General features: G+C 47.1%; 1 protein-coding gene across 3 annotated transcripts in view; it reads right to left on the reverse strand.

Moving 5' to 3' along the window:
- Positions 1-12,471: 12,471 nt before the first annotated feature.
- Cgnl1 (cingulin like 1) overlaps positions 12,472-25,876 on the reverse strand; it is a 149,919-nt gene continuing 136,514 nt past the window's right edge. For all 3 annotated transcript variants that reach the window (XM_057767377.1, XM_057767378.1, XM_057767376.1), the window contains 5 exons: positions 18,738-18,821; positions 17,781-17,905; positions 16,761-16,869; positions 16,405-16,568; positions 12,472-15,324 (listed from right to left, as the gene is read on the reverse strand). In XM_057767377.1, the coding sequence (XP_057623360.1) occupies positions 15,192-15,324; positions 16,405-16,568; positions 16,761-16,869; positions 17,781-17,905; positions 18,738-18,821 (615 nt within the window). In that variant the 3' untranslated portion in view covers positions 12,472-15,191. The remainder of the gene's footprint in view (positions 15,325-16,404; positions 16,569-16,760; positions 16,870-17,780; positions 17,906-18,737; positions 18,822-25,876) is intronic.

Consider the following 25,876-nt stretch of genomic DNA (forward strand, 5'->3'; position numbering starts at 1 on the left):
TAGACCAGGCTGGGGAGATCCGCCTGCCTCTGCCTCCCGAGTGCTGGGATTAAAGGCGTGCGCCACCACCACCTGTTTTTTTGCTTGCTTTGGAAAGTCATTGCTTCTGTTCGTACCTGGATCATACTTGATTTGGCCACCCCAGTTTCTGAAGTGCAGGTCCATGCCGCCTTTTCCAGCTTAGCAGCTGTTGAGTGTATTTAGCTGTTGATACCTCAACAAAATGAACTAAAACCCTTAGTTAGACGTTCTCAGTGATCTGCTGTAACAGTGTTATGGTACCTGTTTCTGTCTGCCTCGTATTTGGAGCCTGTAAAGTCTGTTCCTGAGGTTGAAGCGAAGTCAATGGGACTCTTAATGTGCTAGAAGCAAGCTCTAGATATACACTCAAAAGCACACACACCCACACCAGGGATGACTGAGGGAGGCTTCCAGCCTCCATATCACTGCCTCTTACTAGTGTTGAAAGCCCTGATAGTTATCCTAGATATACACTCAAAAGCACCCACACCCACACCAGGGATGACCGAGATGCACGAGGCTGCCAGCCTCCATATCACTGGCTCTTACAAGTGATGACAGTCCTGATAGTTATCCTGGATGTGCTTGACCTTTTCACATGACATTGAGGAGGTCACTGGACTTTAGTAAGCACCAAAGAATTCAGAAGCAACGAAGCACAGAGACGTAAGATAAGAGGGTGTTCTGTTGTCCAGATGGGAAATGTTTAGACCACAAACACATTTCTATGTCTCAACTAAAACTATATGTTTAAAATATCATAAGGAATAAAAGATAACAGGTTGTTATGGAGTCTAGGAGACTGATTCCTCTATAGCCCAATTTCAGAAAGTGAATGACATTTAACGAGCTATCCTGTGTAAATCAGGAACTAGCATTCAGGGGTCTACACTATTCTTATACCAAAGGAGGAGGGTGCAGACAGGGTGCAGGTGACAGCAGAGCCATTTTTCTAGTTTCTTAGAAACCAAGAGAATCTTCTCTGGGAAGAGAAGTTAGGGACGTGAGGGGCCAAGAGTCCCAGAGCGAGCTTGGCTGGTTTCACAGAGCTCTTCCCTGACTTCAGGGAACTTTGTACCTGTCTCCGAAGATTTGCAGGATGCATGTCCAATAATGGAAAGGGACAGATGAGACATAAGGTAGCCTAAGTCACCAAGCTAAAACCAAGCTGACCAAAGAGCTGGGTTGGCCATTTTATCAGCCAGTCCCCTCAAACAGGAAGGAATTGAATTAGAGGCTTCACATTTATCTTACCGTCCATGTCTAGAAAACAAGTCTGGCCTAGACAGGCCAAACAGAACATAGTAAGGCAGGCTGGGAGCATGCAGGGGGGCAGGGAGGGGATTTGCAGAGAGGAGAGCAGGCTTGCCTGCCTTACACTCAAAGGCCTCAGGCTCCAAATACAGACTTCCATCCAGAGGTCAGGGGCTAGAGGTCTCAGACAGACCACCCAGCCTTTGTGCCTAGGGAAGTCAGCAGTGTCACTTGGGAAGGACAATGAGCACAGCCCCGTACAGGGACGTTCTACGCTGGTAAGAGCAACAGATCTGTAATTTCACCCCCTGTGTACTAGCTGACGGCCTTAGGCAAACTTCCTCTCTGCCCCTGTTCCCAGGCACCTGAAAGGAAATCTAGGCTTGGCCTAACTGAAGCTCCGTCCCTGCTAAGAGAGTTTAGCTGTTCATAAAGAACCATTCCCAGGCTGGAAATGCAGCTCACTTGGTAGAGCATTTGTCTACCATGCATGAGATGCTGGCTTCTATCTAGTGTCTCATAAAAACAGGATGTCAAGGCACGGATCTATAATCCTAGCACCTGGGAAGTAGAGGTTGGAGGATCAGAAGTTCAAGGTTATCCGTGGCTATCTTGTAAATCCAAGACCAGCCTGGGCTGCATGAGACCCTGGCTGGAAAAAAAAGTTAGTCTCACTACCCACAAATACTACTGTGGCAAAGCTGATCAGACTGTAGGGATTCTTTCTACTTTGTGAGTCACGGGAGAGGGCACCTGTCACTTCCCAAAACTGCATACAATGCTCTCTTCCTAGTCCACAGCACACTACACCGAGGCCAGAATCCTATTCCCATAGGTGGAGTCTCACTCCCACTGGGAAAGGCTGAGGGCAGAGGCATCTCCTCCCAAGATGGGCTGCCACAGGCACTCCACAGTCCTCATGCTTCCTCTGGGCCATCCTCTGGACAGGATTCAGCCATCCTCTGGACAGGACAGTCCCCGCCTACTCAGGCAGCTAGAACTCCCAACGTGACTCCCCCATCTTGGCAGAGACTCTGCAGCCTGCAGCCGAAGGCTTGACTGTGACCTCAGTGGGCACAGAATGAGCTGTGCTGGCTTCAGTTTGCAAGTGGAGTTGTGACTGTCAGGTTGTCACATCATTGGCACCGTCCTGTGACAGCCGCTCTAGTGATACACTGTTAAGTTCTGCAAGAGCCACCCACACTCAGGGACGTGCAGATGTCGCCTAAATGCCACCAGTGAGACAAGCCAGAGAGGCCCTGTCACCTGGATCTCAGGCTGAGAGAAGCCAGGTTAAGGCTTCAGCGGGGAATATTCCAATAAAATGATAACTCTGAAGACTGCAGCTGCCAACCGCTCCAGACCTCTAGTTAGAACAGCTAAAAAAAAACGGGTCAAAGGGTCATTGTGATCTCTGGCGGCCCCTGGTGGCTGTGCTGAGTGGAAGCAGGTTGCCGTGGTCTAAGGGTGCAGGGGTGATTAAAGGCAGGTGGATTAGAAGGGCATGGGAGCCCCTACCACAGGAATGATATGAATGGCCCCTGTCTTCTCGAGTCAGTGATGTTGGTAGATGAGCAGAGTGTACTCCAGAGCCTGACCCAGACCTAGTCCTAAGTATCCACATCATGCCCCGTGCCTTTGGCAAGGTTGTGTGCCTGGTTAGACCGTCTCCCTTGCCGCCCCCCCCCACACACACACCAGGACACACTCCAGGGTGGTTGTAGGTGAGCTGGCCCGGAATGGCAGGGAAGTCAGGTACACACCAGTCCCTGCACAGCACACAGACTTGAGGAAAACTGGGTGCTGAGCAGAGGGCTTAGCGAAGCAAAAGGAAAAAGAGGCATTCAGCATGACATAACCATCACGAATGGCCATGCCTAACTTCTATCTCTACCACTTTTTTTTATTATTATTAAGTTTATTTTATTTTTTTTATTAATTAATTAATTTAATTATTAAAGATTTCTGCCTCTTCCCCGCCACCACCTCCCATTCCCTCCCCCTCCCCCAATCAAGTCTTCCTTCCTCCTCAGCCCAAAGAGCAAGCAGGTTTCTCTGCCCTGTGGGAGGTCCAAGGACCACCCACCTCCATCCAGGTCTATTAAGGTGAGCATCCAAACTACCTGGGCTCCCACAAAGCCATTACATGCAATAGGATCAAGAACCCATTGCCATTGTTCTTCAGTTCTCAGTAGTCCTCATTGTCCATTATGTTCAGCGAGACCGGTTTTGTCCCATGCTTTTTCAGTCCCCGGCCAGCTGGCCTTGGTGAGTTCCCGATAGCTCATCCCCATTGCCTCAGTGTGTGGGTGCACCCCTCGCCGTCCTGAGTTCCTTGCTCGTGCTCACTCTCTTTCTGCTCCTCCTTTGGATCGTGAGACTTCAGTCCAGTGCTCCAATGTTGGTCTCTGTCTCTGTCTTCTTTCATCGCCTGATGAAGGTTAATATTCAGGGGGATGCTTATATGTTTTTCTTTGGGTTCACCTTCTTATTTAGCTTCTCTAGAGTCACGAATTATAGTCTCAATGTCCTTTATTTATGGCTAGAAACCAAATATGAGTGAGTACATCCCATGTTCCTCTTTTTGGGTCTGGCTTACCTCACTCAGGATAGTGTTTTCAATTTCCGTCCATTTGTATGCAAAATTCAAGAAGTCATTGTTTTTTACTGCTGAGTAGTACTCTAATATGTATATATTCCATACTTTCTTCATCCATTCTTCCATTGAAGGACATCTAGGTTGTTTCCAGGTTCTGGCAATTACAAACAATGCTGATATGAACATAGTTGAGCATATACTTTTGTTGTATGTTTGGGCATCTCTTGGGTATATTCCCAATAGTGGTATTGCTGGGTCGAGAGGTAGGTTGAACCCGACTTTCCTGAGAAACCGCCACACTGCTTTCCAAAGTGGTTGCACAAGTTTGCATTCCCACCAGCAATGGATGAGAGTGCCCCTTTCTCCACAACCTCTCCAGCAGAGGCTATCATTGGTGTTTTTGATTTTAGCCATTCTGACCGGTGTAAGATGGTATCTTAATGTTGTCTTGATTTGCATTTCCCTGATTGCTAAGGAAGTTGAGCATGATCTTAAGTGACTTTTGGCCATTTGAACTTCTTCTGTTGAAAAGTCTCTGTTCAGCTCAGTGCCCCATTTTATAATTGGATTGATTAACCTTTTACGGTCTAATTTCTTGAGTTCTTTGTATATTTTGGATATCAGACCTTTGTCAGTTGCGGGGTTGGTGAAGATCTTCTCCCAGTCAGTGGGTTGCCTTTCTGTCTTAGTGACAGTGTCCTTTGCTTTACAGAAGCTTCTCAGTCTCAGGAGGTCCCATTTATTCAATGATGTCCTTGTGCTGCTGGGGTTGTAAGTAGGAAGTGTTCTCCTGTGCCCATGTATTGTAGAGTACTTCCCACTTTCTCTTCTATCAGATTCAGTGTGTTTGGACTGATATTGAGGTCTTTAATCCATTTGGACTTGAGTTTTGTGCATGGTGATATATATGGATCTATTTTCATTCTTCTACAGATTGACTTCCAGTTTTGCCAGCACAATTTGTTGAAGATGCTCTCTTTTTTCCATTGTATACTTTTAGCTCCTTTATCGAAAATCAGGTGTTCATAGGTTTGTGGGCTAAAGTCAGGGTCTTCTATTCTATTCCATTGGTCGACTTCTCTGTTTTTATGCCAGTACCAAGCCGTTTTCAGTACTGTAGCTCTGTAATAGAGTTTGAAGTCAGGGATGGTAATGCCTCCAGACAATCCTTTATTGTATAAGATTGTTTTGGCTATCCTGGGTTTTTTGTTTTTCCATATAAAGTTGATTATTGTCTTCTCCAGATCTGTGAAGAATTTTGATGGGATTTTGATGGGGATTGCGTTGAATCTATAGATTGCTTTTGGTAGAATTGCCATTTTTACTATGTTGATCCTCCCAATCCAAGAGCAAGGGAGGTCCTTCCATTTTCTGGTGTCCTCTTCAATTTCTTTCTTCAAAGACTTAAAGTTCTTGCCAAATAGATCTTTCACTTCCTTGGTCAGAGTTACCCCAAGGTATTTTATGCTATTTGTGGCTATCGTGAAAGGTGATGCTTCTCTGATTTCCCTCTCTGCTTCCTTATCCTTAGTGTATAGGAAGGCAACTGATTTTTTGGAGTTGATTTTGTATCCTGCCACATTACCAAAGGTGTTTATCATCTGTAGGAGTTCTTTGGTAGAGTTTTTGGGGTCGGTTATGTATACTATCATATCATCTGCAAATAATGAAAGCTTAACTTCTTCCTTTCCAATACGGATCCCCTTGATCCCCTTATGTTGTCTTATTGCTATTGCTAGAACTTCAAGCACTATATTGAAGAGGTATGGAGAGAGTGGACATCCTTGTCGTGTTCCTGATTTTAGTGGGATGGCTTTGAGTTTTTCTCCATTTAATTTAATGTTAGCTGTCGGCTTGCTGTAAATAGCTTTTATTATATTTAGGTATGCCCCTTGTATCCCTAATCTCTCCAAGACCTTTATCATAAAGGAGTGTTGAATTTTGTCGAATGTTTTTTCAGCATCTAATGAAATGATCATATGGTTTTTTTCTTTCAGTTTATTTATATGGTTGATTACATTGATAGATTTGCGTATGTTGAACCAGCCCTGCATCTCTGGAATGAAGCCTACTTGATCATAATGGATAACTTTTCTAATGTGTTCTTGGATTCGGTTTGCCAGTATTTTATTGAGAATTTTTGCGTCGATGTTCATGAGTGAGATAGGCCTGTAATTCTCTTTCTTGGTTGGGTCTTTGTGTGGTTTTGGTATCAGGGTAACTGTAGCTTCATAAAAGGAATTTGGCAATGACTCTTCTGTTTCTATATTGTGAAATACATTAAGAAGTATAGGTATTAGCTCTTCTTGGAAGTTCTGGTAGAATTCTGCATTGAAACCATCTGGCCCTGGGCTTTTTTTGGAAGGGAGATTTTTGATAACTGTTTCTAATTCTTCGCGACTAACAGGTCTATTTAGATCGTTCACCTGGTCTTGGTTTAGGTTTGGTATATGGTACTTATCTAAAAAAGTGTCCATTTCTTTTGCATTTTCCAGTTTTGTGGCATACAGGCTTTTGTAGTAAGATCTAATGATTCTCTGAATTTCCTCTGTGTCTGTAGTTATGTCCCCCTTTTCATTTCTGATCTTATTTATTTGCGTGTTCTCTCTCTGTCGTTTAATTAGTTTGGGTAGGGGTTTGTCAATCTTGTTGATTTTCTCCAAGAACCAACTTTTTGTTTCATTGATTCTTTGGACTGTTTTCTGTGTTTCTATTTTGTTGATTTCTGCCCTCAGTTTGATTATTTCCAGTCTTCTACTCCTCCTGGGCGCGTCTGCTTCTTTTTTTTTCTAGAGCTTTCAGGTGTGCTGTTAAGTCCCCAATGTATGCTTTCTCCGTTTTCTTTAAGTGGGCACTTAGTGCTATGAACTTTCCTCTTAGCACTGCTTTCATCGTGTCCCATAGGTTTGAGTATGTTGTCTCTTTGTTTTCATTAAATTCAAGGAAGACTTTAATTTCTTTCTTAATTTCTTCCTTGACCCAGGTGTGGTTCAGTAGTTGACTGTTCAGTTTCCATGAGTTTGTCAGCTTTCTGGGGGTAGCTTTGTTGGTGGCTTCTAACTTTAATCCGTGGTGATCTGATAAGACACAGGTGGACACTGATATTTTTTTGTATCTGTGGAGGTTTCCTTTGTTTCCAAGTATGTGGTCAATTTTCGAGAAGGTTCCATGAGCTGCAGAGAAGAAGGTGTATTCTTTCCTATTTGGGTGGAGTGTTCTATAGATGTCTGTTAAGTCCATTTGATTCATTACCTCCAACAATTCTCTTAATTCTCTATTAGTTTTCTGTCTGATTGACCTGTCCATTGGTGAGAGAGGTGTGTTGAAGTCTCCTACTACTTGTGTGTGATTTGATGTCTGCCTTGAGTTTTAGCAATATTTCTTTTACATAAGTGGGTGCTTTTATATTAGGGGCATAGATATTCAGGATTGAGACTTCATCCTGCTGAATCGTTCCTGTTATGAGTATAAAGTGTCCCTGTCGATCTCTTCTGATTGATTTTAGTTTGAAGTCAGTTTTGTTAGAAATTAGTATGGCCACACCTGCTTTTTTCTTAGGACCATTTGCTTGAAAAACCTTTTCCCAACCCTTTACTCTGAGTAGATGCCTGTCTTTGTGGTTGAGATGAGTTTCTTGCAAACAGCAGACTGTTGGATCCTGTTTTCGTATCCAATCTCTTAGCCTGTGCCTTTTTATTGGTGAATTGAGACCATTAATATTAAGTGATATTAATGACCAGTGGTTGTTAACTCCGGTTATTCTTACTGCTTTTGGTAGAAGAGTTTGTGTGTCTCCCTTCTTTGAGTTGTGCTGTTGAAGGGTCGCTAGATGCCTGGGTTATTGTAGGCAGTGTTGGCAATGTTGGATTCCTTGGGTTGTGATTTTCCTTCTATTACTTTCTGTAGGGCTGGATTTGTGGCAACGTATTGTTTAAATTTGTTCTTATCCTGGAATGTCTTGTTTTCTCCATTGATAGTGAACGATAGCTTGGCTGGGTATAGTAGTTTGGATTTGCATCCATGGTCTCTTAGTTTCTGTAGTACCTCTATCCAGGACCTTCTGGCTTTCATGGTTTCCATAGAGAAGTCAGGTGTAAGTCTGATCGGTTTACCCTTATAAGTTACTTGGCCTTTTTCCTTTGCAGCTCTTAATATTCTTTCTTTAATCTGTATATTTTGTGTTTTGATTATTATATGGCGAGGGGACTTTTTTTTGATCCAGTCTGTTTGGTGTTCTGTATGCTTCTTGAATATTCAAAGGAATATCTTTCTTTATGTTGGGGAAGTTTTCTTCCATAATTTTGTTAAAAATGTTTTCTGGACCTTTGAGCTGTGCCTCTTCTCCTTCTTCTATCCCTATTATTCTTAGGTTTGGTCTTTTTATTGTGTCCCATATTTCCTGAATGTTTTGTGATGAGAATTTGTTGGTTTTGGTGTTTTCTTTGATCAGTCCGTTTATTTTCTCTATGTTGTCTTCAGAATCTGAGATTCTTTCTTCTATCTCTTGTATTCTATTGATTATGCTTGTTTCTGTAGTCTCTGCTCGTTGACCTATATTTGCCATATCCAGCTGGTCCTCAGTTTGTGTTTTCTTCCTTGCTTCCATTTCAGTTTTCAATTCTTGGACTCTTTCCATTACCTGTTTGATCGTTTTTTCTTGGCTTCCCAGGGTATCATTTACGTATTTACTCATTTCTTCAAACTTTTTGTTATACTTCTCATCCATTTCTATGAGGGCGTTTTTTACATGTTGTTTAAGGGACTCTATTGCTTTCAAAAAGTCAGTTTTTTCCTCTTCTCCTGTGATAGGGTGTTCAAGTCCTTGTGTTGTAAGATCATTGGGTTCTGGTGTTTTCATGTTGTTTTTCAGATTGTTGGGTGAATTCTTGCCTTGGCGTCTGCCCATCTCCTCTTACCGATGCTATCTATTGGGTTTGATTTAATTGTAACGGGGCAATCTGTTCTCAGTGCAGGCTTCACTGTTTCTTGCCCGCACTATCCTGTAACCAGTGCCTCCGCCGCCCGGGCCTGCCTGCCGGTGCCTCCGCCGCCCGGAACTGTCTGTGCGCCGGTGTTTCCGCCGCCTAGGCCTGCCTGCCGGTGCCTCCGCCACCTGGGCCTGCCTGCGCGCCGGTGCTTCCGCCGCCTAGGCCTGCCTGCCGGGCCTGCCTGCCGGTGCCTCCGCCACCTGGGCCTGCCTGCACGCCAGTGCCTCTGCCGCCCGGACTTGCCTGCGTGCTGGTGCCTCCGCTGCCCAGGCCTGCCTGCGCGCCGTTGCTTCCGCCGCCTAGGCCTGCCTGCCGGTGCCTCCGCCGGCCGGAACTGTCTGTGCGCCGGTGCTTCCGCCGCCTAGGCCTGCCTGCCGGTGCCTCCGCCACCTGGGCCTGCTTGCGCGCCGGTGCTTCCGCCGCCTAGGCCTGCCTGCCGGGCCTGACTGTCGGTGCCTCCTCCACCCGGGCCTGCCTGCACGCCGGTGCCTCTGCCGCCCGGACTTGCCTGCGAGCTGGTGCCTCCGCCGCCCGGGCCTGCCTGCGCGCCGGTGCTTCCGCCGCCTAGGCCTGCCTGTGCCTCCGCCACCCGGGCCTGCCTGCACACCGGTGCCTCTGCCGCCCGGACTTGCCTGCGTGCTGGTGCCTCCGCTGCCCGGGCCTGCCTGCGCGCCGTTGCTTCCGCCGCCTAGGCCTGCCTGCCGGTGCCTCCGCCGGCCGGAATTGTCTGTGCGCCGGTGCTTCTGCCGCCTAGGCCTGCCTGCCGGTGCCTCCGCCACCTGGGCCTGCTTGCGCGCCGGTGCTTCCGCCGCCTAGGCCTGCCTGCTGGTGCCTCCGCCACCCGGAACTGTCTGTGCGCTGGTGCTTCCGCCGCCTAGGCCTGCCTGCCGGGCCTGACTGTCGGTGCCTCCTCCACCAGGGCCTGTCGGTGCGCCGGTGCTTCCGCCGCCTAGGCCTGCCTGTGCCTCCGCCACCCGGGCCTGCCTGCACGCCGGTGCCTCTGCCGCCCGGACTTGCCTGCGAGCTGGTGCCTCCTCCACCCGGGCCTGCCTGCACGCCGGTGCCTCTGCCGCCCGGACTTGCCTGCGTGCTGGTGCCTCCGCCGCCCGGGCCTGTCTGTGCGCCGGTGCTTCCGCTGCCTAGGCCTGCCTGCCGGTGCCTCCCTCTCTACCACTTTTTAATTACACTGTAAGTAAGCTCCCAGGGGCCCCCACTGATTGTTTAGCACTGACTGCCCCCTGCTGGCAGGTTCTATAGGTGCACGGCTGCTGCTTGCAGCAAAATGCACAGCTTGCCCAAGATCAGGATTCCTGACTTCCCAGAGCCTCTACCCTTCTCCTAAGGGCTGTGTTTACTCAGCAAAGCTCTAGGCATCCTGGCAAGTTGTTGACCACCTGTGATCAACAAGTAGACAAGAGTCTGCCTGTGGGAAACCTGTGCCCTCGCTGCATACAGTAGCTGTCGCGTTGATTGGCTTTCAGAATATCTTCCTTCATCTCTATAAATCCAGGACACATATTTGTTCTTTTTCTCTTTCTCTCTTCCCCTCCGTCTGACCCTCCCTCCTTCCCCCGCCCTTGCCCTCCTTTCCCCTCCCTCCCTCATTGTTCTTGCTGAAGACTTAGGCCAGGTCTTGTGTCAACAAACAGGAAAGTTGGCGGACTTTAGCATGGCCTGTTTAGCTGGTCTGAGAACAGGGGCCAGGTGTGTTGCTTCTTCTGGAAGGCCAGGCATTTCTAGATTGAGAATTCTTAAGCCCCGAAAAAGAACTTGCTATTAAGTTGGGGTTTTGTTTTGTTTTAATTAGAGAAAAAAAATCTAATGAGCTTTCCAAGAGAAACAGGACTTAGCGGCAATATCCACAAGGTCAAGGGTGGAATGTCAAGAATGTGGAGGGCCGGTAGGGCAGGACTCCCCTCACTCTGGGCTCCCTGAACCTGGTCCTCCTTGACAGTTCAGGGACAGGAGCCACAGACTCTCACTCCTCCCAGGGGATGCCGAGAGGAGGCAGATAAAGAGGTCTGTCTGTATCCAGCCTGTAAGTTAGATGCTGGCGGGAAGATTTTCTTTACAAATTATAAAACTATGCCTCAATATCTGCCTTTGCAACAAATCAGATATAACTTATGCAGAGGCTTTAGGAGCTTGTATCATGCAAACATCTCACATTTGGAGTTGCTCCTGCTTTGAGGGGAAGCAGTGCCTGCAGACCAGCGAGGAGGACACATTTATATACATAGGGACATGATGTGGGATGTCCTTCTGTATATGTGTTGCTCTTATTGGTTAATGAATAAAGTTGCTTTGGCTTATGGCAGGGCAGAATATAGCCAGGATGGAAGAGAGATATAGAGAGAGTAGGCAGAGTCAATGAGATGCCATGTAGATACCAAAGGAAAAAGATGCTGGGGCATCAGAACCTTACCAGTAAGCCACAGCCTCGTAGTGATACTCAGATTAATAGAAATGGGCTAATTTAAGACATAAGAGTTAGCCAGGACTATGCCTAAGCTATTAGCCAAGCAGTGTTGTAATTAATATAGTTTCTGTGTGATGATTCGAGTCTGGCCGGCCGGGAAACAAGAGAGCAGTCTCCTTCTGCAGGGGCAGGCACCAGGACCAGCTGTGATGTAATAGGGCTCAATGAAGGGCAGCTACAGAGTGCAAGCAGTATTGGGATGACACTGAGGAATCCAGAGAGCCAAGGCTACCTTTAGAAAATAAAGTACATGCCGGGCGGTGGTGGCGCATGCCTGTAATCCCAGCACTCGGGAGGCAGAGGCAGGAGGATCTCTGAGTTTGAGGCCAGCCTGGTCTAGAAGAGCTAGTTCCAGGACAGGAACCAAAAGCTATGGAGAAACCCTGTCTCGAAAATCCAAAAATAAAGAAAATAAAGTACAATGGACAGGTGGGTCACCCAAGATTGCTACAAACACCCAGAGTTCCACCCACAGACCCTCCAAACCTCAGGGAGCTGGAGCCTAGAGAGAAGTTCCCTGAAGTCAGGGTGGGGGGACAGAGTTGACATGGTGACCCATGGAAGTCCCTTCTAGGGAGAAGTGGCTCTAGCTCCATGTGAAATGGAGGCGGGGGGCGGGGGAGGCAAGAGGGAGCATGCGAACTGATTGCAGGGGAACCAGCCACCTGCAGGGGAGGGAGTCTCTGATTCTCAGTGGTCAAGCTGTAGTAATTTCCCTTTGTGATTCTTCTGGAATGAACCCTTTGGAGAGCTCAGAGCATCACGGTTACCCACGGCCAATGTCTCACCAACATGCACTGCCAACCACCCCACAGCCTTCCGGCTCACAAAGCGGCTCTGGGGTTAGGCCACCACTGCAGTTCCCAGTATTTACATGGGTAGTTTCTTGCTGGCTTGTAACTCACTAATGCAGCTCAGCCGGCTGGCCAGCAAAGCCCCCATATCCACCCATCCCCAGCTCCCCAGGGGTTACTCGTGTGTGCCACTATGCTTGCCTTTTTCCATGTGTGTTCTGGGGATCAAACTCGAACTCAGGTCCTCATATTTGCACAGCAAGTGAGTGAGCCACACAACATCCAAACGCCACAGAAATCAAGTGATGGAAAATAATACAAGAGCCAAGGTTCCTGTCAGGTGACAGTTTATTGAAAGGAAATCTTGCTTTATCCAGGAAGTTACTTGCATAGAGGTAGCTGTGATAAAAGTGTCTCTTCCCCATGACAACACGTAGTAACCAAACCTTACTGAAAAACAAAAGCCCCACTGAGTATACCAATTGTCATGGTGGAATGACACACAGAAGCAGGAAAAAAATTATAAAAGCCATACAGTGATTGTCTCCTCAGCATTGCATTGGCAACATGTGTTCACACAAATATTTTTAAGCTAGCTAAAGAAAATACTCTTGAGCAGGATTAGTTCTTAAAGCAATAAACGGAAAAACACGTATATATAAGAAAACAGAGGAATAGTCACAGGGTCAGGCTGAGAAGGACCTAGGACCCGATTTCTTGTCCCAGGATGCATCTGTCAAGACCACAGAGAAGAGAAGAGCTTGGGACTTGTGACGATCTCTCTAAATCTCAGTTTAGTGTTGTGCCACCACCACAGCCCACTTGCTGCCCACTCCAATACAACACAGGAGACCACGCACCTGACCCTGGCTAGCCTCCCTGTTTTGGGGGTGTCTCTGTGTTTTCAGGGGTGGCTTCCATTCTCTTTCCAGGGGCTGTTTTCCTTCATTTCCCATGGCTACCAGAAAGACCTGACTGTAATGAGGGCTGGCTGATTTTGTCAAGCCCCAAAACAAACACCCCTTCCTCAACGTCTTGACTTTTCTTACCTGAATCTCTGGGGTAAGCAGGCTGTAGCATTTCTAGGCTTATTGCAAGTATGTAATGAAGGCATGAGGAAATTTCAGGAGCCAAAGAATTCCTGTGAGTTCTGGGGGACCAGCCAAGCAGCTGCGGGCTGTCAAGTTCCCAAGAGGACAGAGGACACAAAGGCTGGGTATAACGGGTTCAGCCTGTAAGTCAATCTATCACCCACTCCTTCCTGGATTCCAGGAGGCCAGAGGTTGGTTGTTGTTTGAGACGGGGTCTCCTATGGATTCCTATATCCCAGGCTGGCCTGGAACTGAACGAGTAGCCAAGGACGACCCTGAACTCTTGGTTCTCCTGCCTCTACTTCCTGAGTGTTGGGATTTCAGGCACATGGCACCATATCTTGTTTATAGAGTTGGGGATTAAACACGGGGCTTCATGCAAGCTAGGCAAGCAGTGTTCAAGCTGAGCTACAGACCCAGCCCGCCAGGCAGGCGTTTTACTTCCTGACACTGTGTTTCTTGTGCCACAGTCCGTGCCTAACACACTTTGACGGACAGTGCATATTTGTTAAAGGGAGGAATTACTGAAAAGGGAAACCTTCATGCCCAGCTGTGTCGAGCACCTGTGACCCTCATGAGGTGTAATAGAATTTGGTTCTCCAATAGCAAATGTTCATCCTTCAGTTCCTTCCACTTTAAATCTGTTGGGTGAACTCTGTGACCTGCACTGGGCAGGTCATGGCAACTTGGTCACCAGTAGTCCCCACATGGAGAAGCTTGGAGACCGCGCTTCAGTGTCTGTCACCCCTGTCCTACACACAGCCGACTTACAAGGTTCTTTCATTGTCACAGTTTGAGGTGATATAGGGAGGTAGGCCAGGAGATATGCAGAGAGATCCAGCATCCTCCCAAGGTCACCTTGGCATCACGCGCTTGCTCTAGGATCTCATTCACGTTGCCTCATTCCTGGTAACGCCCTTCAGATGGCGAGCACCCCTAATTCTTTCCTTCTTCCCATCATTCCAAGCTCCAGCTCAACACAACTCCCCCCAACCCCCTCATGCACATCCTCCAGCTTTCAAGAACTTCTCTGGGTTCCTTCTTACACCAGCCCCACACCCACGTCTTCCTGTGTTCCTTTCCCTATGAACTTACTGGATGCCTCCCACCTAAGCCCATAAACCTCATCTCATAGCCCCTCCTACTCCTCCAAATCCAGGCCTGTGTGAGCATCGCTTGCAAGCCTGCCATGGAGGAAAAGGGCCAATGAGACATGCCAACAAGACTCCTGTCCTTTGAGAAGCACAGCACTTGTTAAAGATCTCATCTGCATCCCCACTCTACCTGCTTGAAAGAAACTGGGGAGTGGGAAGTGCTCTGAGCCTGGTTTAAATAAAATAAGCAACCAAGGACACAGACTCCGCCCTAGGCAAAAGTCCCCTCCCCACCATCAATGAGCAGATTTCCCATACAAGCCAAGGCTAACTTTCCCAGGGCTAACTTTCCACTGCCCAAGCCCCTCTGATTTCCAGAGTAGCCTTCACTCTTCCCCGCTGTGCCTCTGCTTTGTAATACTTGAGATCTGGTAGCTTTATATTTTAAAAGATCCGTATGGATGTGTGAACTTTGCAAAGATGTCACACTGCAAAGGCTCTGGAACATTCTAAAGTAGAACAGCAGCAGTCCTTGCGAAGGTCTAAAGGTTTAAAATATGTACAGTCTATACACTTCATTCCTACATGTGGCTATCTCATTACAGCTAGCATTTTGGAACCTTTCTCGGGGCAGCAGAAGGGGTGATAGCAGACAGTGTGCACAGCAGGGCTTTGTCTTAGCTGCGTTTTCTAAGATGTCCCCATTAGGTCATTTTAAACTTCAACAGCTCCCTATCTAAGACCCAAGGTCCCTCAGCTACACAGAGGCCCTGGGAAGGAATGTGAGGTGAGTCTGATGTCATCCACAAGTCCCCTTTTGTGCCTTCTGCTCTGGATGGCTGCAGTGGGATCAACAGGTCTGGAAGCGGGCTCAGATCTGGCTGGTGATAGGGCTGTCTTTGGGAAAGGAATAGCTCAGTGGCGCTTCGTAGAGGCTTCCCCCATCACTGCTGAGGTCGTCGTCGTCCGAGTCATCCAGGACTTTACTGGGCAGCGTCTTGAGTCTGCAGAAGCACAAAGGAGATGGTTCTTGACCCTGGCGAGGGCTTGTCTCTGATTTGGAGATGGGGGAAGAGGGTCGTCGGACTCCTAACCTCCACCCCACTGCATGCATATCCATAAATTTGCCTGTACCAGGTGTTTCTCTTAGCAACAGGGGCGAACTGTCTGTTACTTCTGATCAATGTTGGGGTGGGCCACGGACAGTATAGCTGATTTCTCCTTTTGCCTAACTCCAATATGGCTGGTCAGGGTGCTTCTGATTCACTATGAATCTCACACACTTGATTTCTGAGACAGGGTCTTATGCCACCCATGTTGGCCTCAAGCTAAGTATGCAGCCAACAATGGCCTTAAAGCTTGGATCCTCTTGCCTCTGCCTCTTAAGTGCTAAGATCCCAGGCATGTGTTAGCACACCTAGTTTGTGGGCTGCAAGGGTGGCAACCCAGGGCCTTCTGTACGGAAGACAAGCGCTCTATCAGCTGAGCCACATCCTCATACAATAATGTCTTAATGGTTTATCTTTTGCCCATGAAGTCCTTACTACTACCTTGGGGTCAGTTCTCAGTCCATGGTAGGATTCTCAGTGAGCTGGAGCCATCTGTCACCCTGTGAGAGCTACCTGAATCAGCAGCATAGATCCCCAGCCATAGGCAGCCTCCCCTAAAGGCTGGTGTTCTGGGTGAGCATGAACTTGCACTTACCCCTCACCATGACAACCCCCACACTGGTCCTGGGAACACACCCTTCTAACCTCATCCTTCAGTTTCCCCTTAGAGGGTATAAATGAGAACTTTACTCTCCATCAGATAGGAGATGCCCCTCCATGGTGGTGATACCCTGACCTGTTCTGTGCCTTGGGTTTTGCTGTGAGCACTGGCATGAGGACGCCTTATGTGAGGCCATATTGAACATGTAGGGTGATTTCAAGTAGACACAGCCACTTTCACCTCAAGGATAGGATGACCCCAGAGATCAACAACGGTGAACTGGCTTGAGGCCGTAGGAGTAAGCACATTCTGAAGGCACTCAATCTGTGTGAGGGGAGCTAAGGACTTTGGTGGGCTGCCACCTCTCTCCCCACCTTAAGCCCTTCTTCATAGAGTTGAGCTGCCCCTGCAGTTGCTCGTTCACTCCTATCTGGTCCTCCAGCTCCCGCTGTAGCTTCTTCTTCGCGCTCTCCAGTCTGTCGATCTCCTCTTCAGCCTCCTCCACCTGGCGCTTCATGGCTTTCAAGCGTAAGCTCAGCTGTGTGAGTAAGGAAAGACGGAGGTTGACTGTTGGCGCTGGAAAAGCCAGAGCAGGAGATGCCACGGACCCGGCTACTGTTCCAAGCACCCTGCCTCACAGGAAAAGGGGGAGCATCCTGTGGGGTGAGTGGAGCAGGGGACGTGGTACACTCCTGCCACCTGCCCAGCCTGGGACAGAGACTCCTCTCACCTGGTCTTTCTGGTCAGTCAGTGACAGATGCTCGTCATCCACCTGCATCACCAGCTCCTTCACCTTCCTCTCCAGCCTTCGGTTGTTGAGCTGCAGGTTGGCCCGATCCCTGGAAGCAGAGAAAGCAGAATAGAACGCCACCTCTTATTCTTGGCCCCACAGGAAGCTCAGACTGGAAGGAGGAGATGGGACTCCCCAGACACAGGAGCCTAGTCAGCTCAGGGTCTGAGAAAAACAGCTATATGGGAAGAAAGAGCTGCTGGGATCATGGGAGGAGAAAGGGGGCCCCAAGAAGGGTCCCAAGGTTGGAGGCCAGAACTCAGAAGTGTCCTGAGTCCCTCCACAGCTGAGTTTAACTGTTGAAGCAAAGAACCACAGACCATCAGTAGCTGGTGTCTGTGCCAGTCAGACCTAGAAATCTTACTGAGACTATGTACATATATGCTAGGAACCGTCACAGAAGGTGGTGGGCGGGGGACTGACCAAGTTCACAGTGGTGCTGATCCCTGGGATTGTGATTATCTCAGAAATCATTTTGTTGGGAAGGGGTCCCACATTTTCCCTCTCCACTGAGGAAGGACCCTTTCCTGGTATGTAGTTGGCAACTTCTGTTTGAATGCACCTGCCCTCAGGGCCACAGTGCACACACACACACACACACACACACACACACACACACACACACACACACACCCCGTGGCTCAATCTGGCTCCATTCTGACTCGAACTCAACAGCTTACAATGCATCCTGCTTTGTTTAATAGGATGCAGACAGACAGTAGCCGATTGTGACCCACCCTGAAGTTTCGGTCCAGGCACAGTGCACATCCCAGGCCACCTTATCGCTTACGTTGCTGGAGCTCAACGTTTCCATCTGAGAAATGGAAGTGACTGCAAGGCTGGTCTTGGCTCTACCTTTCAGGGGTGCTGAAAGCATGGGAGGAGACCCCCCTGCAACCTACCAGCCCTAATGAACGGCCAGTACCTGCCTGGCCCCTTCCCTGTCCAGGCTGGGCTCACCTCTCCTCACTCTCTAGTCGGTCCTCCAGCTCTGCGATCCTGGCTTCCATCTGCACCACCAGGCCCTCTTTACTGGACCTGTAGGAACCTTCCAGGTGGACAATCCGGCTCTTTAAGTCTTTGTTCTGAAATCAGACAGGGGCCTGTGAGGGACTCGGCTGGGCATGCTCTTAAACAGGGACCTGAGAGGGATTTGGTTGGTCACGCTCTTAGACAGGGGGCCAGTGAGGGATTCGGTTCTTAGACAGGGGGCCAGTGAGGGACTCGGTTCTTAGACAGGGGCCTGTGAGGGACTTGGCTGGGCAGGCTCTTTGGGCAGAGAAGCATATTGAGCCAAGTCAGGAATTTGGTCAGTGCCTAGGCACCAGGGGAATCCCAGAGATTGTACCAGGAAACAGCTTTGAACTCAGGTCTTAGCAGATCAAAGGAGAGACTATAAGACGTTGCCTTATGAGCCTGGATGTAAGGGCTGGCATGTGTCAAGACCCATGGGCATGAAGAGATGGGCATCCCTTTTCAATTTTCTCAGGGACAGACTGACAGGAACAGTGTGTGAAAGACTGATCTTATCGATCCTTCTCAGCCCCCCCCCTTTTTTTTTAATGGGATGATTATTTTCCATCCCCTTATACTGGACTTGGACCCTTCCATGTTAATGACTTTCTCATTATTGATTATAGTCATTTAAAAATATTATCTTTTGATGCTGAATCCTCCCTACTTGTGGCCAGTTTCCCAGTGAGTCACCTTGTCGGTTAGGAGTCTCACTGAACTGGAGCCTTCTGTCTGCTCATGAGAGAGACCTGGGCCTTCAGCGGGGAACCTCAGCCTCCAGGAACAGCTGATGTCCCTCACCTCAGTGTCCCACATGCTGACCCTGGGGTAGGGAAAGCCTCTACCGCATTCCCATAAGTACTAGGAGCGGGAAGCAGGATCTCATGGAATGGCTGTCCTCACCTGTCTCTCTAGGGAAATCTTGTCACATTCCAAGTCTTGCTTGGCAGCTTTCTCCTGAAGTAGCTCGCTTCTCATCTGTTCCATCTACAACAAGTAGAGCAAAAAGACACAGGGTTAAAATTTGGTTCTTTTCTTTGTACTGGCATGGTTTTTATGAAGGAGGCCTGCGCAGGGTACCCACCGTGCTGCTTGCTCTTGGGTATAAGACCTTTTCCTGAGATACTCTTGATCCTTTGATTGTAATAATAGTTAACTAAAAATAACAATAGTCACTGTAGCCACACCTGCTATTATATACTGAATTGTTCTCTTTCCATATTTATCATGTGGGTTCAAGGAATGGAGACCCACAAGATTTATTTGTCAGCTCTGCCTGATCTGAGGAATGCAGGGACAGTTTGACAATTTGCACCAAAGATTGACAGTTGCTCAAGTCCCAGCTCCATGACGGCTCTCTTCTGTGCCACTCTGCAAGCCCACGTGTGCTGCACAGTCTCGTAGCTACCCTCAGGATCCACTGACGCCCACCACAAACAAACCTATTTCATAGAATATAGCTCCAGATTTCCAAATCTGAAGAGATTGAAGATGTTCAAAGTATCCCAACTAGATTCACGCAAAACAGATATAAAACCAAGGTTATTATAGACAACACGTCACAAATATAAGGCAAAGATGGAATCATAACAGTAGCAAGAAGAAAGTGTCAAGTCACCTAGACTGAGGGTCTACTGATCTTAAAGCACATTTCTCAACAGTAAACCTTACAGGCTAGAGACTATATTCAAAATACTGAAAGGAGTAACAGGTAGACACCTAGTACTATGCCCACAAGTTAGTCTTAATAACTGAAAGAAAGGGCAGGAGAGATGGCTCAGCGGTTAAGAGTACTGCCTGCTCTTCCAGAAGTCAATTCAAATCCCAGCAACCACACAGTGGCTCACAACCATCTGTAATGAGGTCTGGTGTCCTCATCTGGCCTACAAGCATACAGATAGAACACTGTATACATAATAAATAAATCTTTAAAAAATTTTAAAAAATAACTGAAAGAAAAAGTATTTCCCAGATAAGCAGAAACAGAATTCAACTAAACCAGATCAGTCCTACAAGAAATATTCAAGAAGGCCGACACTAGAAAAGATAACAATAATCCTGAAAACCATCTATAAAACCCAGGAGAACAGATACACAAAAGAGAAAGGGGATCTAACATACACAGATGAGAAAAACAAATCACAAAAATAATAAAAGACATAGGAAAGAACAAATACATATAAAATAAGCAGAATGTAGTTGAAAGATGGAAATGTATATTTATCAATAACAGCCTCAAATGTGAATGTGATAAATTCATGAATAAAAAGATTAGCCAAATGGAGAGAGAAAATCCAACTGTATGTTGCCTACAAGAAACTGACTTCACTGGTAGAGACGTAAAGAACTGAGATGAGATTTATGATGTAATTAAGCATGAAGCAACCAAGTGGCCAGCCCTAAAAATGTACACATGCATGCAACATTAAATGGATTCATGTATGCATACACTTAATTATAGAGGAAACACAAAAACGGAAGAACAATGTGGGGCTGGAGAATGATAATAGGAGACTGAGGATGATCAAAGCACATACACGTGGGAAATATCACAACCATTAGCTTGTACATTCAATACATGATATAAAAATGAAGCAGATTTTAAATGAAGTGTTAATGAAGGCCCAGTTCAGCAAGATCTAACCACTGTGAATACATATACACCCAACATGTAGACCCAAATACCATTAGATCCAAAGAGATCTCTCAGACAAAAGCAGTAGATCATCCAAATGAAAAAAACATCTGAGTTGAGCCATGCTACCTAGAGAAGGGACCTGGGGTTGTCTGAATGGAACTGACCCCCAAAAGCTCACAGAGAGTGGTACTATTAGGAGGTGTGGCTTTGTTGAAGTAGATATGGTGTTGTTGGAGTGGAGGCAGGCTTTGAGGGCTTATATGTATGCTCAAGCCACTCCCAGTGTCTCTTGGTTCATTTCTTGTTGCCTTTGAATCAAGATGTAGAACTCTCAGCTCCATCTCCAGCGCCATGTCTGCCTGCATGCTGCCTTCTTCCTGCCATGACATTGGCCTAAACATCTATCTGAACTGTGAGATGCCCCAATTAAATGTTTTCCTTTCTGAGAGTTACTGTGGTCACAGTGTCTCAATAGAGACCCTAAGACAGTTCCCCATGTTGTGGTGACCTCCAACCATAAAATTTGCTACTTCATAACTATCATTTGCTACTGTTATGAATCATATGTAAATATCTGACTTGAGAACCACATGGGAGGTCTCAAGAGAAAGTTTTGACATTAGTTATGTGTCTTCTTAGAGGTTGTGGTGGTTTGAATGAAAATGGCCTCATAGGCTCATAGGGAGTGGCACTATTGGGAGTTCTAGCCTTGTTGGAGGAAGTGTGTCTCTGGAGTTGGGCTTTGGTGTTTCAGATGCCCAAGTCAAGACCCAGTGTCACTCTCTTCCTGCTGCCTGCCCATCCAGATGTGGAACTCTCAACTTCTCTCCAGGACCATGTCTGCCTGAATGCCACCATGCTTCCCACCATGCTGACAATGGACTAAGCCTCTAAACTGTAAGTAAGCCCTAATTAAATGTTTTTCTTTATTGATCTCTATTCACAGCAATAAAACCCTAATCTAAGACAAATTATAATGGAATAAAATTACAAACCAAGAAAGAGAATGGAAAGTATACAAAGAAAGTAAATAACAACACCCCTAAATAATTCATGGTAACCAAAAACATTGAAAAGAAATTTCTTAAAATTTTATAAATGAAAATAAAGCCAAACCAAAATCTGTAGACTAATACAATAGTACTGAACATAAGTTTATAGTAATAAATGCATACATTAAAATAGATCGCCTTTAATCCCAGCACTCGGGAGGCAGAGGCAGGTGGATCTTTGTGAGTTCGAGGTCAGCCTGGTCTACAAGAACTAGCTCCAGGACAGCTAGGACTATTACACAGAGAAACCTTGTCTCGAAACCCCCACCCCCCAAAAATAGATCCTAACCTGGGTAGGGTGGCACAGGCTATCCCAGCGCTGGGAGGTGGAGGCAGGAAAACGGGAAGTTGAAGGCCATTGTTAGCCTGGGCTGCGTAAGATCCTGTCTGAAAAACCAGATAAACAGTGGGGCAGGAGAGGGAGGCTGCTCAGTAGTTAGGACTCTGGGCATCTGTGTCAGGCAGCTCGCAACCCCTCGCAGCTTCAGTTCCAGGGGATCTAATACACCCCCCCCCCCACCTCTGTGGGCACTTGCACACAGATCTTTAAATAAATTGGATCTTAACCTAACGATGCACTTCAAAGGCAGAAAGCAACAACAAAGCCTAAATCAGCAGGAGGAAAATGAGATCAGAAACAAGATTGACGAACCTGGGCCTGGGAGATGACTGGGCAGGTGAAGATGACCGCCATCAATCCTGACAAGGTCCATGTCTGGACCCACATGGGGGAAGGAGATAACTGACTTCCACACACATGCCACAGCACCCACAATAAGTTAAAATAATACAAATGGCCAATTTTTTTTTTAAGTTGACAAACCCACAAGGCTAAAGAAATGGCTCAGCATTTAAGAGCACTGGCTGTTCTTGTAGAGGACTTAGGTTTGGTTCCCAGCACCCACACAGCACCTCACAATCATCTGTTAACTCCAGTGCCAGGGGATCTGACGCCCTCTTCTGAGTTCTATGGGCATTACTCATATACACAGGCAAAATACTCATACACATAAAATAAGTCTTAAGAAAAATAGAAAAGAATTGATAAACCTTAACTAGATTAACTGAGAAAAAGATGATTCAAATATCAGGCATGAAAAAAGAAACATAACACATAAATACAAAAATCATAGCACATCATGAATAATTAATAAAAACATTTAAAAACCTAGAGGGAAGAAAAAAACCTGGAAAAACCTAGAATTCTTAAACACATAAAAACTGAATCAAGAAGAAATAGAAAACCTAAACTGGGTGGGGCTGGAGAGATGGCTCAGCAGTTAAGAGCATGGGCTGTTCATCTAGAGGACCCAGGTTCAATTCCCAGCACCCACATGACAGCTCACAACAGTCTGTAACTCCAGTTCCAGGGTACATGATCCCCTCATATAGATATACATACAGGCAAACACCAATGCACAACAATAAAAACTTTTTAAGAAGATTTAAAAACAAAAAAAAATCTAAACTAGTAATGAAGGATAAGATGGAACAAAACACACGGGAAATAGGTCAAAGCTAGTCATGAAACATTTCCCATCTAAAAACATCCGGGCCTTATGGCTTTGTTACTGTAGTCTATAAAACAAGACCTTCATGAAGGCAGCATTACTCTAGTAACAAAGCCAGGCAAAGATATAACCTCTAAAATATCCCTACTATCTCTATAAAACATGAGGCAAAAATTCCCCTTTGAATATCAGCGGACTGAAGTCAATGGCACAAAGCTCACAGACCATAGCAGGTGAGATACACACAAAGCTCACATACAAGTGAGATACACACAAAGCTCACATACAAGTGAGATACACACAAAGCTCACAGACCATAGCAGGTGAGATACACACAAAGCTCACATACAAGTGAGATACACACAAAGCTCACAGACCATAGCAGGTGAGATAGATATACACAAAGGACGCAAGACATGGCAGCAAGTGCAAAGCACTGAACATGACAGACAGGACACACAGAATGATTAGCCAAAATCAAGGGATGTGGGAGAGGAGCTGGGAAGAATTGAGGAAGGGGAATGAATATTATCAAAATATACTGTATGAATTTTCTCAGAATAAATAAAATTAAAAAGGGAAACTATAAAGTTAGGCTCTGTGGGGGTGAAATACGTTACATACATATATAAAATTCTCAGAATAAATAGTATTGCATTAAAAATGATAAGTTGTTGAAGAGATGCTAGCACTTATTGCCCTTACTAGAAAATGACCCACTTGTACACATGTATTCAAAGATTAAGACACAGAAACAAAACACCCAAGTCCAGTTCCCTTAGGCCGTCCTTGTACACAGCAAGGTAAAAATGTCAACGATGCAAGGGCCAAGCAGAGAACATGGGACACTCCAGTGGCCACTTCCGCCCACTTGGCCCAGAGCCCTCAAGAGTCACATGCTACTGGAAGGCCCTGGGCTCACTCCTGTGACTGCTGGGTAATGAATGCAGACTCACAACCTGCTCTGGGACACAGGGTGCCAGGCGTGCCTCCTCGGGGGAAACCATACTGCTCACACCCTGGGGCACAGACCCACACCTGAGGGACACTGTGTGGGAAGGAGCTCCACAGACAAGCAGCCTGGCCCAGCTTCTCCTTCCCGATGGCTCTCACTCACAGAACGGGGGCTGCAGGTTCCTGTACCTGAGCAAAGCAGCCCACAAGGGTCCTTTCCAGTTGTCTGGAAGAGCAGGTGTTGGTGACTGCCCTATCCTTTTAGGACGCTGTTCAGAAAGCCTTCCCAGGAAGCCAGAGAACCCTGCCCTATCCTGAAGAAAAGGGAAATGAGTCCCCCAAATGAAGAGAGGCAGAAGACCCAGATACTAGACGAGAAGTCAAGTCGTCGTGAGGTTTGAGGCCGACAACAGCAGAACCAATAAAAACACAACAAAGCGGAAGAGAGCCTCTTCCTGCAACCGTGCAGGGAACTAGATGGGTAACTGGCATGGCCCTGCTCCAGTCATGTACCATGTCTGAGCCTGTTAGGCCTTCTGGAAACTCCCAGGCAGGTGCCATCACCTGTTTTTCTGATGGGATAGTCAGGACCGTCTGGATCAGATTTGGATGGAAGCAGCTTGGGGCATTTACTCTTGGGCTTCTGACAAAACTCCCTCAGTTCTTGATGTATGGGAAAACCCTACAGGAAGCAGAGTGTTGGTGGGAAGCTCTGCAGAGTTCCAAAGGAAGTGTCCACAGGGGAGTGAGGGGAGAGAGCGTGGAGGACACAGAGGACCGTCACGTCACAGTGCTGGGTCCCGGCTGTGGGTGCAGGCTCTGCATCTTACAGCAGCAGTCACTGGCCTCAGCCAGGGCACCTCCTAGAAAACAGAGCTCCCATACGGCAGAGCTCTAAGGTGGGGGTGGGTGGAGCGGGGGAGGACAGGGATGGGGACTTCGGGGGAGCAGGGACAGACACAGACATCTCTGAAGGTCTCTGCAAGTTCAAGCCCTCCCTGGAGAGCTCTGTGGAAATGAAAAACAAAAACAAAATGGCAACTCTTCATACCCCACTGCATCCCCTCAAGAGAAGGCTATTAAAATAGAAGTGTAAGATAAATCAGAAGAACAGGAACGAATAAAACGCAGCCATAAAAAGCTCAACAGTGACAGTAGCCAGGCAGGCAATGTTTCTTGAGTCTTGGAAAACACACAGATTCCTCTCCATGCTTCCAAAGCACAGCCTGACTCTAGACTCTAAAATAAATCCACCCTGGGGAGCCTCAAGGAGTTCTGCCTGGCATAAGGAGAGGTGGTAAGAGGAATGGTTTCACCACAAACTCTGAGGCTCAACTCAGCACCCAGATCTTTAGAACTGGGCCCAAGGCCCGAGGTCACGTTCTCACCCTTGTTCGGACCCGGGGAAGTCAGGGTGAGGCTGCAGAAATACTTCGTGTTCGCTTGTGTTTTACCTGCTGTTTACCCTTCAGGTCTGTGAAACGGACCGAACCAAATGTTGCAGTCAAAACCTACAGGAACATAGGCAACAGCCTATAGCAGCTGGACTGAACGAAAGCTAACCATAGAGTATTTGGATAGGAAACCGCAGATTCTATTCTAGCAGCCTGCAGCGTCAGGATACACATGACTCGAGCTGGCTCGATTAGAAGCTGTAGCCTTTTGGGCTACTGAAAAGCTAGAGATATTTATAATTGCTAATAATAGTACCCTCCTGACGTGGGTTTCTCAATGAGCTGTGAAGAGGTTGTCAAGCCTATGCTCTTGGACTGGTATTAAATTATATCCTGAGAATTATCATCAGTCAACTTGCACAGTGGAGTTTTGAGTAGCTGGTACGGTAAGATGCAGTTCCGGGTCTGAAGTCGCTTTAAAAGAGGAAACCCC

Source organism: Chionomys nivalis, chromosome 4, assembly GCF_950005125.1.
Source record: "Chionomys nivalis chromosome 4, mChiNiv1.1, whole genome shotgun sequence".
NCBI lineage: Eukaryota > Metazoa > Chordata > Mammalia > Rodentia > Cricetidae > Chionomys > Chionomys nivalis.